At 35.3% G+C, this 18,433-nt stretch overlaps 3 protein-coding genes across 8 annotated transcripts; 1 reads left to right on the forward strand and 2 right to left on the reverse strand.

The window, feature by feature from the left end:
- Positions 1 to 6,227: 6,227 nt before the first annotated feature.
- LOC100746622 (sorbitol dehydrogenase) lies at positions 6,228 to 10,576 on the reverse strand. 2 transcript variants are annotated; one of them, XM_012388202.3, is made up of 8 exons: positions 10,413 to 10,576; positions 9,621 to 9,654; positions 9,370 to 9,530; positions 8,918 to 9,081; positions 8,584 to 8,768; positions 8,278 to 8,456; positions 7,925 to 8,046; positions 6,228 to 7,300 (listed from the first exon to the last, which is right to left on the reverse strand). In XM_012388202.3, exons 1-8 carry the CDS (start codon positions 10,464 to 10,466, stop codon positions 7,147 to 7,149), a joined length of 1,053 nt encoding a protein of 350 aa, XP_012243625.1. In that variant the 5' UTR covers positions 10,467 to 10,576; the 3' UTR covers positions 6,228 to 7,146. The 2 variants fall into 2 exon arrangements, with proteins under 2 accessions (XP_012243625.1, XP_012243624.1); XM_012388201.3 differs by having other exon boundaries at positions 8,278 to 8,477.
- A 2,097-nt stretch (positions 10,577 to 12,673) lies between these two features.
- Positions 12,674 to 15,138, reverse strand: LOC100746982 (serine/threonine-protein kinase RIO2). Of its 4 annotated transcripts, none has more exons than XM_033321935.1 (6): positions 15,024 to 15,138; positions 14,403 to 14,544; positions 13,890 to 14,268; positions 13,529 to 13,813; positions 13,106 to 13,434; positions 12,674 to 13,015 (listed from the first exon to the last, which is right to left on the reverse strand). In XM_033321935.1, exons 2-6 carry the CDS (start codon positions 14,536 to 14,538, stop codon positions 12,765 to 12,767), a joined length of 1,380 nt encoding a protein of 459 aa, XP_033177826.1. In that variant the 5' UTR covers positions 14,539 to 14,544; positions 15,024 to 15,138; the 3' UTR covers positions 12,674 to 12,764. The 4 variants fall into 4 exon arrangements, with proteins under 4 accessions (XP_033177826.1, XP_003491278.1, XP_033177825.1 ...); XM_003491230.4 differs by having other exon boundaries at positions 14,853 to 15,066; XM_033321934.1 differs by lacking the exon at positions 15,024 to 15,138 and adding an exon at positions 14,688 to 14,749.
- A 33-nt stretch (positions 15,139 to 15,171) lies between these two features.
- Positions 15,172 to 17,580, forward strand: LOC100746861 (eukaryotic translation initiation factor 3 subunit M). Of its 2 annotated transcripts, none has more exons than XM_003491229.4 (7): positions 15,172 to 15,427; positions 15,648 to 15,827; positions 15,920 to 16,014; positions 16,090 to 16,308; positions 16,388 to 16,656; positions 16,729 to 16,872; positions 17,191 to 17,580. In XM_003491229.4, the coding sequence occupies exons 1-7, from the start codon at positions 15,383 to 15,385 to the stop codon at positions 17,412 to 17,414; spliced, it is 1,176 nt and encodes a 391-aa protein (XP_003491277.1). In that variant the 5' UTR covers positions 15,172 to 15,382; the 3' UTR covers positions 17,415 to 17,580. The 2 variants fall into 2 exon arrangements, with proteins under 2 accessions (XP_003491277.1, XP_024224892.1); XM_024369124.1 differs by having other exon boundaries at positions 15,271 to 15,427; positions 15,634 to 15,827; positions 17,191 to 17,477.
- Positions 17,581 to 18,433: the final 853 nt, after the last annotated feature.

Genomic DNA, 18,433 nt, shown 5'->3' on the forward strand with positions numbered 1-18,433 from the left:
GTTCGATCGGCTTGGCGATTCGCGGTTTCCGATTCTCGGTTACTCGTTCGTAAACACCTGCAGCTACACCCTGTACTCGTAAGCCCACCAACCGACGCATCTCTCTTTCTCTGCCTCTCTCTTCGTTTCGTTAGTCGGCCTGTCTACCCATTATTGGCGTTTCTACCATCCATCCGTCGCATTCTTCGTATTCGCGTTCTCTTACATACAGGCGTATATGTACGTGTGTACGTATACTACTTTTATCAACGTCGGAAAATATCGTTCACCTTTTTCCAGTACGGACAAAAGATGAAAGGACTCCGTAAAGTTCTGTTTTCTCCGCTCTTCGTTTTCGTTGCTTATTCGACAGAACGGATTCTAAGCTTTTCTAAGCCGAGATCGTAGAGATCGCGATACTCTAGCCTCGCGAAACTACCGAAACCGACGTTTGCCGACGGGTATCGTTCCATTAGAGGCTGGGTCGACAATAGACCCTTAGCAGACGATAAGGCGAGCGACTTTCGACAGGGTGCCGAAGCGTTCGCGTCTCGTTCCATCTCGTCTTTTCCCGTTTAGTCTCGTTTGCTCTCGGGGGAACGATCGCTCATCTCGAAATACCGTTTGTTCACAGTGCGCCCGATGCGGTCGTACCATCCACCCGCTCAACCGAGACCCTCCTCCATCCCCGACACCTAATCTTCGCCATTCCGTGTCAACTATCTTACATCGATCATCCGACCGATACTATTAAATTTTTTCCTACCGTAAAAGTTGAACAGTCTCGTTTGCCGCGGTATGTTTCTCGTTGTACTTTGTGATTCCATTTTAAGCAGAGAATGGTAACGCGAGGACGATCTTTACCCCGTCGAGAGTGTCCGCCAAGGAAAGCAACCGAACAGCCTTTTATGAAAATGACCACTTAAGGAAAGAAAAAGCGAAACGAAATAAAAACTAATGTATGCGAATGGTGGTGGATGGGATATCGGCTCGATTTACATAGTCCGCGCGAACCGACGCGGCCCGACTCGATTTGCCGCGGGACGAACAACGGGGAACACCGCTGTTTAAGAATATATCGATGCGCCGTTACGTAGACTAACATAAAATTGCTTTTACCTCCTATTAACAATTCATATTTCTTGCGCGAAAATCGTCCGCGATAAAAAGTTAGCGACAGGGAGATTTTTCTTCTCGTGATATTTCATGTTGAAGAAACGACGAAATAGGGAAGCAACGAGCAAGAGAAAGGGGAAGAGAGTGCGTCCAAAGACACCGAAGCTGTTTCGAAGAAGGAGACAATTTTTGGAAAATTTCCCTTTCGTAAATTTGGTAGGTAGGTTTCCAGCGAATGAAAGAGTTCGTCGACGAAAGCACGATAAAACTCGTCGATCAGACGTCCCCATCGGTGCTCGATGATTCGTCGTTAGGTTCTTGACTATTGCCTCCGAAAATCTGTTCGATATAGAAATCGACCCTTCCCGGAGAAGCATTGTATGCGGATCTAATTACTTCCGGTCGGTCGTCCGCACCGCTCGATACACGCATATCCGGCATATTACGAGTCGTAGGTCGAATCTGCGCGAGAACGTTCTAAACTCTAAACCACTGGTCGACAGCTGCTGGCTGACAAATATTTTTCGATTTTATTCGTTAAATCGTTGAACTTGGCGCAACGACGACATTCGACTTCCATAAAAGTCGTTCCATTTCGCCGACACATTCCTTACATGGTTGTTTCGTATAACGTTTGAAATCGCCACTCGTTTCGAGGCTCGTCAAATTGGACGATCGGTAAAAGCTCGACGAAACGAGATTCGAGATGGGTGGTTCGACGATGAAACGTTCGACGATGGGAGAAGAACGGTGCTAAAGTAATGCTCGTGAGTAAAGCAGTAGTACCGAGTTAGGAATGCTTTGAACTTGCCGCAGCTTTGTCGCGAATCTCTTACGCCCTACGTTCCACGTTCGACACACCAACGCGCCGCTCCTGCGTCAGCTACCGTTTAATATTTCCAAAGTGCTTCCACCGTAGTAACAGTAAATCCACTGATTTACGGATTACGTGCTATCGAACGTGACTACGTTTTTTGATCAACGGAATCGACTTGCTCGATTATACCTACGAGTATGTAATTATATCGATCGTAATCGGTCGATTAGTTTCGGTCCTCTTCTCTTCTTTTTCCGTTTCTCTCGTTTTTTTTTTTTTTTTTACAATTTTACGAGGAAAAGTAGAGACTGCGATTAAAAGCCCGAGATAAAAAAAAAACCGGGGGAAAAAGAAAAGAGAAGGAGGAAGAACGAAGACGACATAGAGGGTAGTAATGTCGTTGAAGAATCCCTGCGTTGCTTTGACGCTCGTCACTCTTCGGGATTACGGTTAAGACCAAGGTGGTGGTCGTTCAACTTTCTATCTCTCGTCACTTTCTAAGCGCAGTCGTCTGTAAAAAACGCGAAGCTCGCTTTTTATTCAGTCAAAGCCAAAGTAGAACGCGCTCGCGCACCGCGTGCTTTGATCTTTGAGAACGTCTTTTCGAATCTATTAAGTACTTTTTCCGAATCGAACGACTAAATAAGAGAAATCCACTATATACGGATGTATAATATATGTTGTGCATATACGTACGAACAAACGATTATTTCAATTACAGCGAGATAAATTTCACGCGATTCGTACGTACTAAAACAATATTACAACGATGAAAATAGCTTTCGTTGGGAATCGTTATTCGTTTACCGTGAAAGAGACTCGACCCGGTTCTCGTATTCCTGGCGCGTTTCTAGATATAGCAACCAACAATGTTCTTTTATGTTCGCGAAGCGAGATAAGCGGTCATTTTTCACGGATATATAAATGCAGGTTATTAATACGTTCGTATTACGGGGCACATAGAGGAGGTAATTAGCTGACGGTTCATCAGTCACTCCGGCACGTACATAACAGCCATATCCCTGACGCATCGTTGCCGTTCCGAAGCAAAAAAGTGTTGATCCTTCCCGAGCGCAACAACGACCTGCAGGATACCGGACGCATTAAGAAGCTAATGAAACGTCGGATCGTACCTCCAGAGAACCTTCTGGACGCGACGTTCTCTATCGATTCTTAATCGCCTTGTACGCAGATAAATCCTTCCAATTCATCCTCCTCTGCTCGATTTACCTTCCTACCAATGGAAGTGACAAGTTATTTCAACGAGATGCGACAAAGTATCTGGTACGGAGAAAAATAAAAACGCTGGAAAGGAGACGATTCGTTCGGTTCGCGAGTCGAGCTACTCGATTCGCCAAGGCTCGATGATACGAAAGTACGGTGAACGCGATAGACATCGGATGATAGGCATTGTAAGCTCGCGTTCTTTTATTCTCTGATCCAACATCATCGGTAGTTAAATACCGAGAATGACAAAGATAGAACGACACGTCGATTTGCCAGTCCTCGCTTCGCTCTTTCGTATCGTTTTTCTTTCTTTTTCGACTGTTTCTTATAAAAATATAAAAGATGCGCGTAATTTGAATGGCCGCGGAATATCGGTAATCGATCGAATCGTATTTTAAGTAGCGAAGAAAAGAGAAAGAAGCGATCCGACGAGGGAATTTCGGCCGATTCGATCGGTTCTGTCGAAGGGAGCACGTTGTCTGGCGCGTGCGACCGTAGAAAGGTGAGCTTCCACCTTTCAACTTCATGGGGGTGGTTTCTCGGTGATAAAGTGCAAGGAGAATCGCGCACGAGGTCACCCCGACAGCGTCCCCATTGGCAGCCCAGTTTCAAGCTAGAATCGTGATTGGTCGAAGGTCGTGGGTCGCCTCACCTACCCTCTATCCAACGTGACCTCCCACGCGAACTCGCGAGATAACTACCACCCTTCCACCTTTTCCGGGTTTCGCTCGCCGTTCGCAGCATCTATATCCCTACCCTACTCGTCCTTTACCAGTTCCATACCACACACACCGTTCTTCCTACCATATTCGCCTCTACGGTGGCCGTAGTCGTAGTCGTAACCGCTCTCCTATACGGTTTTCTTTGGAATTTCCTTTGAAAGACCCTTGCTCGATAACTCGTCGTCGCATGACCACGATCGTAACCAGTACCCGTACGACGGATCTCTTTATCTTGATTACCAGCTCGACGAACGTTCGCACAATGCAAATACACGGTTAATTATTCTTAGCTACGAACGATTCGTCTGAAAAAACCGTTTACGAGGCGCATTTATGATCAGTTTATCGTTCAGAAGCGTACTCGACCGATTCGATTTCCACGTCAACGGGACGAACGAACTACGAATTTTAATAGAAAATCTTTAAAACTGTTTTGCAATTCGAAGGCTAATCGTCGCGTCGACTGTTCGTATTAACAGCGTAAGCAGGCTGTATGCGAGATACCATTTGCTGTTATTTGGAAAAGTGCTATTCGCGCATCTGCAACATATGTAATTACTCCAAGGCAATTACGAGCACGCCGCTACAGCCTGCTTCTTGTCTTGGGAAAATGGATTACTTTCCAACTGATTCCATTAACGCGATCCCGATACATCGCCTGACGATCGAACCGTCTATCGATTGTTTTCGCGTTTAGCTTTAAACAGCGAAATGAATCGTACAAAGGTCGCGCGAGTTCTGATCGACTCGCACCGATTGAACCCTAAATACGATTCCTTTCCATCGATATTTATCGATTTCACCAATCTTTATTTTGCATCTTCATTTATTTTTGATCGTGTCGACGATCAACTTGTATCTTCTCTCATACCTCGAAATATTGCGCGAAATGCAATGCAATAACGACAAGACGATAATAAAATGGAATCAACGCGGAATGTATGTACATCTACTTAACTGCGGATCCATAGTCAACTCAGTTATCGCGATAACGATTTTTACGCGATATACGCGATATACGCGATTTTTACGCACAAGTTAGCATTGCGATACGAATCAAGGTCGCTGTGTTTTTCTCAGATACATCATGACGTATGATCGAATTTTTGAAATCGCGATCTTTACAGAGTTGAACTTATAGAGACACGAATGAAACATTTATTTGCATACGCTTATACATACATACATATGTATGTAATATCTTTATACATTAATAGCGCTAATCGAATCTAGTGATGATCGATAACACTACATATTCTTGCAAAATGTTCTGATGTAATCATCTACCATCAATATATCATCATATATATATATACGTATGTATGTATATCTACTGTTAGATAGATACTTATGCTCGCGTGCGTACGGAAATGGCCAACCATATGTAAACAGACAAAAGATCGGGCGACCATTGGTACGATTGCTTCGACAGAGAGTGGCAACTTCTGGCTGATGGAGAAGCTTCGCTTTTCGTGGCTTAGGAGAAGCACTATTCGCACGTGCATTTCGTCGCCATTCAGGTCTATGTCGACATCGACGTGACGTTGGCGCCGATTCTCAAGGGAAACGCATCGACGTCGATTATGTTTGCCCCAAAGACCAAACCGAATACATACACCGAAATCTTCCAACCGGCCGAATCAAATCTACCGCTTCGCCTCGTCCGACTGAATATCTCTGTTTACATTCCCGACTGCCACTCTAATTAATTATCAAACCGTCCCCAATAATGCACCACCCGATGCTTCTTCAAACGCGCTACTTTCTCCCAGTCGCAGTCCCCCCTCTCTCCTCCCTCCCCCCTTTTTAATTGGAAATCTTCTTTCAAACGGTTGCGTCGATAATCGTTACTTCGTTATTCTGTCCACGTCACTGGAACCTTCCTACGGACGATAAGAGTCAAGAGTCATGTATCTGTTTAGAAGATATCAGCATAAAATCGTGCGTATATACTTTATATATCAAATTCACAAGAAAATTATCTTCGTGAAACGTTTGAATTCAAAATTCAAAGAAATCGAGAAGATCGTTTAATGGATTACACTGTGTATAAATTGATAAAATTAAAATAGAGTACCGACGCGTATCCGTAAGTACGTACGTGTTGCATATTTCGACAAAAGAGGAAACTCAAATACGAGAGTAGCTGGAAAACAGACTGTACGTTTCAAGTACCACTCGGGTAACGTAGAAGGCTAATAGAAGAAGTCATGCAGTGTCATTGTTAGCAGACAATATCACAGATGGTTAAGTTTCTCCTCGCTAATACTTCTGATTCATTGAAACCGTTGAAAAGCAGCGCTCAATATACCTTTCATCTTGCGTCTTTACATTCCATTTTGACGATACTTTGGCCAACATATTCATTCTTTTCGATTTATAAGTATTATTTTTATTTGCTTTTGCCTACCAAAATCGATTAACGTTTGTACAATTTCGACGAGTATACGTGAATTTCATTTATTTAATACGATACAAAACACGAAAGAAGATAAAATTGTCAATATCGTTGAAAATAAACGATTGTAAGTAATGTGTAATGGAATTTTGTTCTTTTTCAACTATTTACAAAAATGTTTACCTGTTTGCGCGTATACTATGCTCTATATTAGGCATATAGACGTATTTCGGAAACTTTATTTGCGATATATTTAGATTTACAATAAAATGTTAATCGCATATAGATACATTTGAATCGAACGAAACAAACGATCGTATGATTGATTTTAAACGTAAAAATTCCAATTTTTGTCAATGGCTACACGTACAGCTATTTTTTTAACAACAATAGCAAAAATACTAATAAACAGGCATTTGAACGATGATAATTCTAATAAAAATAACGATAATTTTCTATCATATAGATACATCGATCGTTAAATGTTAAAATACTTAAAATACATAGATGAGGAGGGAATATTCGTATCTACGCGTGTCAGCCGCGTACAGCGTAATGCCCCTTTCGCTTAACGTATATGATTATATATATGTACATATGTCATTTAATTAAAAAATGTACCTACATACATGTATATACAGAGCATGACTAAATACGAACAATCAGCGAAAACTAATTATCATTAGCTTCAGAAATTCAAAAAGCATACATTTCATTTATGTTTTGTCAATAATCCCATTGTCCTACCGATAACAATTCCGTATAAAAGACTTACTACTGCCTTAATATTAATATCACCTATTTTTCAATTTCTTACGGGCATGTTTTACGATTATTGCAGCTCGTGATGTTAAGAAATAATTCCCTTTGATTCGTCATTTACTTTCCTAGTTACAATGTATCATAACCTTAACGACATTATCTTGTCCGGATTTGGATGTTTCAAAAGCTTGAACGGTTTCCTCTAACTTATAATTATGAGTTATCAGTGGTTTCACATCAATTTTTTTAGAGGTCAAGAGATCCAGCGCATCGCCATAACTAAAAAATAGAAAGAAAAACATTATCTTTTAAGATACTGCTATTAACACTACATGAGCATTAACATTGTGTGTGTGTGTGTGTATATATATACCAGCGTATATATACATTTAACGATACATGTGTATATAAATATGTTAAATATCGTGGAATCAAGATCAACGTCATTCACAGAAGTAAGCAAAATATTTGCATTGATATGACACACTATACTCGATTTGATAGAAAGATACGCGTAACTTATAACATGTCGAACGAATTTTAATTCATTTCGTTCTTCGTTTCAATGTAGAATCCAATTAGTACAAAGAAAAAGTCAATCAAGCTATGACTAACAGGAAGGAGATTACACAGTTTAATTCCTTACTTTATACACTTACTTGTTTTTCTTTTTTTTTTTTTTTTTAGCGAGAATATCATTCTATGGTAGAATTCTGTCATTTCTTTATTCATCCAATGACAGTAATAATAATTTATTGTTTATTTAGCAAATTTAAGCTTAATTACGCTCGTTCGTAGAAACTAAAAACTCATCGGCAATCGATATGTAACATGTGCGTGTATCAACAGCCGCAATAGCGAGTACGCTATTATCGGCAAAAAATGAAAAATATTTGTACGTACTCGTTTGCGTATCGAAATACGCCTCTAATGTCAACTTCTCTTACAAGTGCGTTCATCAACGGAATTTGAACCTCCGGTGCTCCCATTCCTACTAAAACTGCCACTCCACCCGATTTGGTCACCTAAAAATCCAAGGCATGTACGCTTAACTTGCGTGTGATGCACGATAAGTACGTAGGTGCGTCTATTATACATATGTTTCATTTCGCTACATTTCTCTACGTGTTGTATATTTATTCGATTAATCGATATTACTATTACATCTAACTGATTATATCAACAGTGATTCTTATTGAAAAATCAGTCGATAAGAAAGAAAAGATGCGCGTATAGACAAAAAATGGAAGACTTACGAGAATCGCCAATCGTATCATAGACTGTGCCCCACACGCATCAATCGTCGCGTCAGGTTCTTCACCCAAGAGCTCGATAATTTTCTCTGCATTTTTGGACTCTTTATCCTCCTTTGTCGTTAATAATATTCCATCAGCACCAAGTTTCTTTGCAAGATCTAACCTATTTTGTGAGAGATCTAAAGCAGATCGTTCCGTAACTATTGTAAATCGTAAATTGCAAACGTTTTATTTTTACGTATATTTATGTATCTATATGAAAACCCTTAATTCTCGATTGATCGTACGATAGAGGAAAAAGCATACCCATAATAACGACTTTACTGGCCCCCATAGCTTTCGCTACCAATAACGATACTAGACCGATCGGTCCGGCTCCCAAAATCAAAACTTTCGAACCGATACCAATGTTCGCGCGCTTACAAGCGTGTACACCGACTGATAAAGGCTCCAGTAGCGCTCCTTCCGCTAACGTCACATTGTCTGGTAATCTGTAACGTAACCGGACAATTTCAGTTATTACAGGTCAAATATCATTTAAAAATATTTAAGTCACATATATGTATATCCGATTAAATATAAAAATCTATACATCCTTATAGGATGATAAAGGTATAAAAATGTATTTACGTATACTTACTTGAAACAAAAATCAGCAGCGTGCTTGTAGAAACGTCTTAAGCTGCCATGTACCGGAGGAGTAGCGCAAAATACCATCTCTTTGCATAAATTGTAACGTCCTCCTTTACAAAATTTGCATATTCTACAGGATACCCCGGGTTCAATGGCTACTCGATCACCGACCTAAGTTAGATATTTATTAAACATCGATCGGTGCAGATAAATGATATTTAAGCGAATTTCTTTAACATACAAGTTGCAATAGACGATTCTTCGATTTGTTTATCCTTTGACCTACTATGTATACATATACCTACATACATGCGTATAGAGTATACGTAACTTGACGACTGAATGACACGTACATAAATACCATACTATCCAAACTATCTGTTTCCTTTCTTTTTACTATTATCTTTAAAAAAACTATTTTAATAGTCAGAATAACATTCGTTATTCGTTCCCGCGTACCTTCAAATTTTTTACATTCTTTCCAAGTTTGACAACCACTCCGGAAGATTCGTGACCTATTATCATAGGTTCCCGCACCACAAAGTCACCTATTCTACCATTTACCAAATAATGAACATCGGAACCACAAATTCCAACGCAACCCATTTGCAAGAGTACCTCTAAAGGAGAGAAAAAGGCATAATAAACATTCGCTTTTCTTGTACTACACCTTGCTGTACTTCCATTTAATAAAATGAAAAAGCTCTCACCATCTTCGGCAGGTTCCTCGATCGGAGTTTGTTCCTATAATGGAGAAAGATAAGAACTATAGCTATCAATCGTATACAACAGTAGCATTTATGGTTTGTAAGATTGGTTCAACTTAAAAATTTCGTTAAACATAATTTTCTACAACTTTTTAAATTATTTTTATAACGCAACAACAAACAAAACGATAAATAGGAATAAAAGAATAACGAGTGTATTCGATTTTAGATATAACAAGATTTCGTTTCGAAATAGAAACGATATAACGTTAGAACAGCAATGCGCTAGCTTTTAGCGAGCGCATTCTATGCGCACGTAACATGAAATAGATTGACCCCGCGTATAATCGCAAATAACGAAATAATGACGAAAATAGCGAAGTTTGTCCTTGTACGTGCACAGGCGATTTGTCTCGTTCCTATTCGTTGACCATTCCATATGTTAATTGTGTTAGCGGTAGTAACCGTTTCAAGTAATAACAGAGGAGACAAAGAAACAAGTTAAATCGACATAATCGTTTCCTCCAAATTACACTTTAACGAAATCGAGATAAGCTACGATGCGCGGCTGAGCTATTTCATATATTATTACGTACATAGGGTAACATAAAAGGTGTTAAAACATTTCTATAATCGTCTCATTACGCGTTCGTGTAAATAAATCGCGATTATTCACGAGAAAATGATCACAACTGAATATTTCATATTTAGGATATTCATCTCATATTAGGTACTTAGGTATACGTATATGTATGAGATATTTGTATAATTTATTACTAAATTTGTAATACTGACCAGTCTTATATCGTTGATACCATAGAGAATAGCTGTGAGATTGTCTTTGGCCATGTTAAAAAAGCAGATGTCGTTACAGCAATCGACGAACACGATTTATACTAAAATAGATTCCGCGAAGAGCACTAGAATGACACTCAAACTAGAAGAGAAGAGCGTGCGCGGCTTATATATGAGCAGTCTAGCTGTCGCGATCATCACAACAAGCAACCTTATCATTCGTACCCTGTGGAATCGTTTTACTCTTCTAAAAAATATCGATGTGCTCGACGAACTTTCTCGATTAACTACTTTTGTTTTGTTCGCATCTTCGCACAAATGTTCTTTCCGTTTCTGTCACTCTCCAAGATTTTTGTAAAATATTCGAGTCTGTTCGAAACATTCCTTCTCGAATCAAACGACCCTTGGAGCGAAACCTCCAATCAGTCTCCGTCGATTCGGTTCAAAGTTCAAGATCGTTGATCCATTGCAAAATAATACATTTGGAGTGAATATAAAAATTCAAATCTTAAGATGTTCGTTATAATAGACATGTATCTGATATTGAATAATTGAACAATATACAATTTTCCCCCCAAAAATAATTTTTAAAATGTTTATTTTATATATACAGGGTAAATCGATAAAAAGTATGCATTATCTAAAATAACTCGTTACCTATTGATGCAACCTAATGATGCAATTGTATTTTTCTATATCTTATATTTTCTGACATATCAAGATGACCTTGAGTTTTTTTATAGACACCGTATACGTTAACATTCTCTGTAAAAAAGCATTAACTTATTTATACCGAAAAACCAGATATTTTAATTTTAATCTATCAAACTTAACGTATGAAAGACAAAGATAAGGTAAACGCAAGAATAACACTTTGAGTCTTTCCTTGTCTTTAATACGTTAAACTCAACGATTCGTTTATGACGTTTTTCGATAAGGCCAGTAGGTAACGAGGTATTTTAAGTAGTACTTCTTATTGGCTCGCTCTATATGCATGTGTATATGAATCTAACGATCGAAAATTAAAATTGGAAATTATTTCTTGAGGAAGTAAGACATTTCTATGCTGTAGAAACGAGACGTAAAAATTTACTTTATAGGGACAATTGCAAAAATGAACTTCTCTAATCACCAAACATACCCCAATGTACATACGTATGTACACACATACAGATGAAATATGTTAACACCAATGTAAACGAACAGTTGTAACTTCCGAATATAAACAAAATTAATGTTTACTGAAATGTAAGCAACTTTTGACCTTCGTATCTAATTTCAAATTATCTTATCTGCCTAATGCAAATTTCGTACTACATACAAAATGCTACATTTCTTCTTAAAATGATCTATGTTTCTTCCTAATCCTCTCATTACTATATGAATAAAAGGTACCAAAAATTTTCGTAACATTTGATAAAGATGTTAATATCTATAGCCTGTGATCATATTGCACCCTTATAGATAAATAAAATTAACTTACTTGTATAAATATTTAAAGTTTGTTTGTATTATGAACTACCGAAAATTTCGAAGGAAACATGGATTCAATCATCAAGTCACATAATATATTAGATTAATCATTTTGCAATCTCTTCTCTTAATTACCTTTTTTTCGTAAATCGTTATTAACTTATTTTAAATATATATGAACGTCTATATTTGAATGTATCTCTAACGACAATTGATATTCGAATCTTTCTTCCAAATATATTCTGTTGCTAAACCAATTATATATTTATAGATGATTATTAAGAGGTTTAATGATAAGTACGAAGCATCACTATACATCTAACACTTACATAATCAGGGTGAAGGGAAAGACAAAAAGAGAGAGAAAGGAGAAAGATAGATAGATAGATAAATAGATAGCTAGATAGATAGTTAGATAGAGAAAGAGAGAGAGAGAGAGAGAGAGAGAGAGAGAGAGAGAGAGTCTGTGCAAATAGTGCAAAGAATCATATAGATTTATATCCTCTGCTATGTCGAATGTTATGTAAGAAACAATATGTCGAAGAATTAAAACGTATCACATTTAATAAATATACAGTGGCACATACTAGGACCATGACTTGAATTTTAATCATTCTCATGTTAATTTCATTTTCTCTTGTTATCTTTATCTTGCCAGTTAATAGTGCTAATCTTTTTCGATGGTGGAGTGGATACTTAGATTTAAAAGTGTTATGCTATATCTAAATAAATTCTTTTAGGGAAATAAGTATAATATAGAAATGATCGAAGCTTTATTAATAAAAATATATTATTTGTTAGCTTCGTTTTATTTTTTACTTTTGTTGTTTTTTATTTTTGAATAAATCATCTACAATAAGTAGCAAAAGTGTATCATTTTTATTCCCACCCCCATATCCCTGTTGATTGTTTAATCGTATCCCTATTCTCCCTTCTAACTCTAGTTATCGCATTTGCCTCTCCTTTCACGAGAATTCTTCTAGATTGCTCCCTCTTTTCACGTTTTTGTAAAGCTATTTTCACCTTTTTCTTAATAAGTTCAGGGGCGATCGTTGAAGCTGTCATACTACTGTACATACTTTTCAAATCATTAAATTTTTCTACATCATCATCTTCTGAATTGCATGTTTCTGTAAAAAGAAACGAATTGGTTATTTCTTTGTTGTGCTTTACATTTAAATCGTATGACTTTTTGCCTATTAAGTTTCCCACTGACTTACCCATATCGATCTTTTTAACACCTTCTTCTAAAATACGATCTTCTACGGATAAAACAATTGAATCTTCCTTCTCATTTGTTTCTGAGTCTTCGGATGTTTTCTTTGATGTACACATAAATTCATTTCTCACAGAGTTTTCGACTTCGAGTTGTAAATAATCAATTTCACTCTCATTCGTATTTTTATTTTCTTCATCCGTATCCTCGTTGCAATCCTCCTCAATTTCTTCATCTTCAACTTCGACCATGCCTATTTCCCTCAAAAGATCCTTTTCCATTTGTTTTGTAATACCACTGGCCTTAATTTCTACGTCGATACAATCTTCTCTCCTAAAGATAGATCCAGTTGTATAATTTAAACTGCAAAGCTTTTATCATTGATATTTTATTTAACGTTTGTTTTTGCACTTTTATCGTAACTTACGAAATATCTTGAAACGTCGGATACAACTCACTTTCGTAAGCGAAACGTCTTTTAAAAAAATCACGAACACAGTTTACGTCTCTTTCAAAATAAGTTTTAGCATCCACATGCTCGGTAGAAATCATTTGTGGAAAATCAATAAGAATGGGTTTTCCGCTATTTGTTATCATGATATTAAATTCATTGAAATCTCCATGAATAACTCCATGATTTCCCAGTTTTACAATCAAATTCATTAGTTCGTCATACAACGATTCAACATCATCCAGTCTGTATACACCACATCTAAAACAAAACTGTCTTATACATACTGTGTCCAAAATAATATGATATAAAAGTTACTAATAATAATTATACTTACAGAGGTCCACCTTCAACCAGCTCCATAACAACGCAATGTCTATTGAGATCAATTGGTTTAGGTACTGGAAATCCTCTATCGAAAAGTGCTTTCATATATGCATATTCTCTTGTTGCTGATATTCTTGATAGATATAACCATGATGCCGATTTTCTATGTTGATGATAATCTCTCTTACTTTTGATATTTCTAAAACAAGTCCTTCCCAATCGATGCAGTTTTAAACACATTGGATTTCTATCCTCATCAGCAACTATATAGATATTAGATTCTTTTCCTACTCCAATTTGATTACCAAAAGAAGCAATAATACCTCTTTGTGCCAAAACTTTTAAAGCTAAATAGTCATAGCCTGCATTTGTCAAACGATAACCATCATCTAAAAAGGCAAAGAAAATATTTTATATACACACACATATTATCTCTGTTCTGCAATTCCCTTAAATTAAATTTTTATGAAAATTTATGTTATATTATATTGTATTAATTAAATGATCTTTAAAATAAACTAACATTGTTTCCCACGTTCATAACTGAGAAGCCTATGTTTGCATAGTTCCTTTAACAACTTATGTACACCACCATAACGCAAATTTGCTATTTGCGCAGCCAGTGATGCAGGAACAAGTTCATGATTCTTCATTCCCATTTCAATCTGTAATGACAAATATCAAAAAAACTGTTTAATGAAATTTAATAGCATTACTTAACCTTGACGTTTAATAAATTTAGTACTATTTTTCATTTTAAAAATAACAATTAATAGGAAAACATAATTTTCTAGCACAAGCTACACACATTGTACAAATAACGACACATGATTCGATTGGAGAATCCTTGTAAACAATTATTTCCTCATCTTTTAATACATATTGTACATTAAAAGATAAAAATCCCGAAATTTTGAATATAACCCTCAATTGTGCTTAACTTAATTATAGGCAATTGATAACATATATTTACCGCTGTTAAAACACGAAAATCATCTTTTGTTAAATATCGTAAAATCGTCACGTTTAATTTCCCCATGTTTATTTCAGGTTATTCCACTTTAATATTTTATCTCATTATAGTTTATCAAATACTAAACAGGATACACGGTAGGTGAGGACATTGATTAATAGAATGGACTACCGATGAGTGGCGACAAAGTACAGAACCTCATTCGTGTCAAATACTAATAGAGAGTTTATAGATTCTTGTATATGCTAGGGTGAAACCTGATGGAACCAAACAGAATAGATTCCTAGCTTTTGTAGCACTTGACCGCTTGGTGCAGCACTTGTACTGGGAGACTATGACCGCGGTCATAACTCGTGCAGGAAACAACTAAATTCCATCTCTAACATATGTAAAGGATCAAAGAAACTTTCTGTTATATAGTTGGCCATTATGAGGAAAACAACAAGCTTTGACTAACTAGTAATTTTCTGATAGATTGTGTTTGATTTTGTCGTGATTGCGATTGAAAAAACGTGGTAGTATTCGACAAGATGCAGGTTCCCCCGATTTTTATGGAATTACCCTTAGAAGATCAGGTAATTGATGGTGAAGATATATTAAATATCTAAGAGTCGAAAAAATCTTTATGTAAAATTCAAATAGCGTCCTTATTATCACTCTTTAATGAAAAGTATAGGTTATATTCAGTTTTCTATAGCTTCTCATTATTGTTTCATTTTATATATTCTGACAGAACGGACTCTAAAACAAATTTTAATAAATTAAATATATTTGAAATTAGTGCTTTATATTTAGGCGCAAGAGCTAAGAATATATTTTAAGAATTTGGGAGCTGAAATAAGTGAAGAAAAATCTCCTAAAGGAATAGAAGATGATTTACATAAAATTATTGGTGTTTGTGAAGCTTGCTTCAAGGAAGGAAATGAAAGTGAAATAGAAACAGTCTTAAATGACATTGTATCTATTATGATTGTGGTAAATATTTTATATATTTTTAAATTATAATAAGTTAACATATGTTTAGACAGCTTAGTAACTTTAAATTAATTTCATGTATTTTGGTTTAGATCCCCACTGAACGTGCAGAAAATTTAATATTAGCATTTTGTGAGAAATTAACAAAAGCTCCTGGATATAAACTTGGTTTAGTATGTCTAAAAGCGTAAGTTACATGAGTATCAGTAATATTACTAATTCTTTCATATAAAAACATAACACTCTTAAAATATTTTCTCAGATTGTGGTTATTATTTCAATCTCTTCCTGATGACTCTCCAATGAGATATCATGTCTATTATCACTTAGTTCAAATTGCTCGCAATGTGGATCAAGTAAAAGCTGTGTATGGTGGAATAGATCAATTAAAGCAACAGTTTGCATCACTTCCACCATCGAATGAACAAATGCAGAAATTACTTCGGTTACTTCATGAAGTACTTTTAAGTTGCAAACAGGGGTAAATGAAATTTTATTACATGATACATTATATTTAACAATGCAATATATTTCATGAAACTTTATTATTACTATAATAGGGAACAAGCTGCTGCTGTTATGGTAGAACTTTTAGGTACATATACAGCAGAAAATGCTTCTGCAGCTAGAGAAGATGCACAACGTTGCATTTTAGCTGCATTGGCAGATCCAAATACATTCTTGCTTGACCCATTGTTAGCATTAAAACCTGTAAGATTCTTGGAAGGGGAACTCATTCATGATTTACTTCTTGTCTTTGTACAAGACAAGTTACCTGCATACTTAGATTTTTATCAACATCATAAGGAATTTGTAGAACATCAACTTGGTATGTAAGCAACTGATAAAAGATATAAAAAATACGAATTTATTGAAAATATAAATATATTTTTTTTATTAGGATTAAATCATGAGCAAAACATGAAAAAAATGAGACTACTAACATTTATGCAACTAGCAGAAACAAACCCTGAAATGTCATTTGATACAATTCAGGAAGAATTACAAATTAATGAAGATGAAGTAGAAAGTTTTATTATTGATGGTAAATTATTCAATTAATTATATTACTAAGGCTTTCAATGTAATTGGAATATATATATGTGCAATTATAAAAATATTTTTTTCATACAAAGAATGTATGATTACCCTGCATAAATAAAATCAACCTCTATATTTTTTTATAAAATAGAGGCAATGTATACAGGGTATATTAACGAATCAGTACTGGCTTAGTGAAATTACATTTTTATTAAGTTATCGAAGTATTCAACATTTATATTGTGTATTAAATTGATATGGTGTTGTTTATATTTATGAAGCATATAAAAGAATATAAAATATCCACCTTTTTATGTTTCAGTATTAAAAACGAAACTTGTTAGAGCTCGTATGGATCAAGCTGGTCGCAAAGTTCTCATTTCAAGTACCATGCATAGAACATTTGGCAAACAACAGTGGATGCAACTACGCGATTTACTTGCAGCCTGGAAAGCAAATTTAACTGCTGTACAAGAGGGTATGAAATCTGTAGCTGCTGCACAAATGGAACTTGCTGGAAAAAACAAAACTTCTATTACCCATTGATGACATTTAACTTCTGTATATGTAATTTAAAATTTGTGCATACAAATATTGATTGGAAATCAAGTTTAATTAATTTCTTAATTAATTTCCAACCTTACTTGAATAAATAAATGCGCCGCGTGGTACAGTATTATGTTCACAATTAAATTACTTACATAATTAAAAATCTGATGATAAAAAAAATTATTTATAGGATTTATAATCCTACCAGTTTATTTAAAATTGTACAATATACACACATCATCTTAGTTTTTAATTAGAAAGCTGTAAAAATATTAACCTTCATAAATTAAAAAAAAAAGAATCATTTATTGTATTATTTTTGATAAAATAGTTTATAAATAATTTGATATACTCCTCAACGTGCTTTTCTTGTACATTTTTGTATATAAAGAATTAAAAAGTTGAGATATGTCATAATTGTAGTGTGAATAATCCTGGAATATAAATATTGGTAATAATTCAATTATACACTTATATTTTTCGTACAGCAACATTTTATTTTCATTAATCAATTTTTATATGTGATAAAGAGAATTTTTGACATTTTTTGGAGCATTTCTCACATTCTACAATTTGATCAATAGAACATTCATATACAACTTTATAACTGTGCATTACATATCAAAAGAGTCACATAGGCTTTTGTACTAATTCATTTAATTGTTTCTAATCTGTAATTTGTTGCTTATCACATGATACTGTTAACTGGTACAAAAATTACAAACCTTAAAAAATCAATGATATAAATCTATAAAAAATTAACACAACAAGTGACTTTAAGCGAATTCAAAATATAAAAGTAAAGTAAAAATATCTATTGAAATTTTTATCATTATATGTTCGTACAAAAACATACGTAAACGAAATTTTTTATAAACATTTTTTTATCTGTATATCTCGCATACAATTTTTTGATATCAACATAGACATATATATATATATACATATACATATACACATACATATACATATATATATATATATATTCTTCTAAGACTGTCTTCGTATACGTGTTT

The sequence above is a fragment of the Bombus impatiens genome, unplaced genomic scaffold (genome assembly GCF_000188095.3).
Source record: "Bombus impatiens unplaced genomic scaffold, BIMP_2.2 scf_0537, whole genome shotgun sequence".
In the NCBI taxonomy this organism is placed as follows: domain Eukaryota; kingdom Metazoa; phylum Arthropoda; class Insecta; order Hymenoptera; family Apidae; genus Bombus; species Bombus impatiens.

Bases quoted from the DNA above. Each gene is read 5' to 3' on its own strand.
- LOC100746982 (XM_012388192.3), bottom strand. From the start codon at position 14,918: ATGGGGAAATTAAACGTGACGATTTTACGATATTTAACAAAAGATGAT. The intron at 14,545-14,852 runs GTAAATATATGT...TTGTCATTACAG, and splicing joins ATTTTCGTGTTTTAACAGCG to ATTGAAATGGGAATGAAGAA. The intron at 13,435-13,528 runs GTAAGTTACGAT...ATCTATCTTTAG, and splicing joins CCGACGTTTCAAGATATTTC to GAGAGAAGATTGTATCGACG.
- LOC100746861 (XM_003491229.4), top strand. From the start codon at position 15,383: ATGCAGGTTCCCCCGATTTTTATGGAATTACCCTTAGAAGATCAG. The intron at 16,015-16,089 runs GTAAGTTACATG...ATATTTTCTCAG, and splicing joins GGTTTAGTATGTCTAAAAGC to ATTGTGGTTATTATTTCAAT. The intron at 16,873-17,190 runs GTAAATTATTCA...TTTATGTTTCAG, and splicing joins AGAAAGTTTTATTATTGATG to TATTAAAAACGAAACTTGTT.
- LOC100746622 (XM_012388201.3), bottom strand. From the start codon at position 10,466: ATGGCCAAAGACAATCTCACAGCTATTCTCTATGGTATCAACGATATA. The intron at 9,655-10,412 runs GTCAGTATTACA...TCTCCATTATAG, and splicing joins GTATCAACGATATAAGACTG to GAACAAACTCCGATCGAGGA. The intron at 9,531-9,620 runs GTGAGAGCTTTT...TCTCTCCTTTAG, and splicing joins CGAGGAACCTGCCGAAGATG to AGGTACTCTTGCAAATGGGT.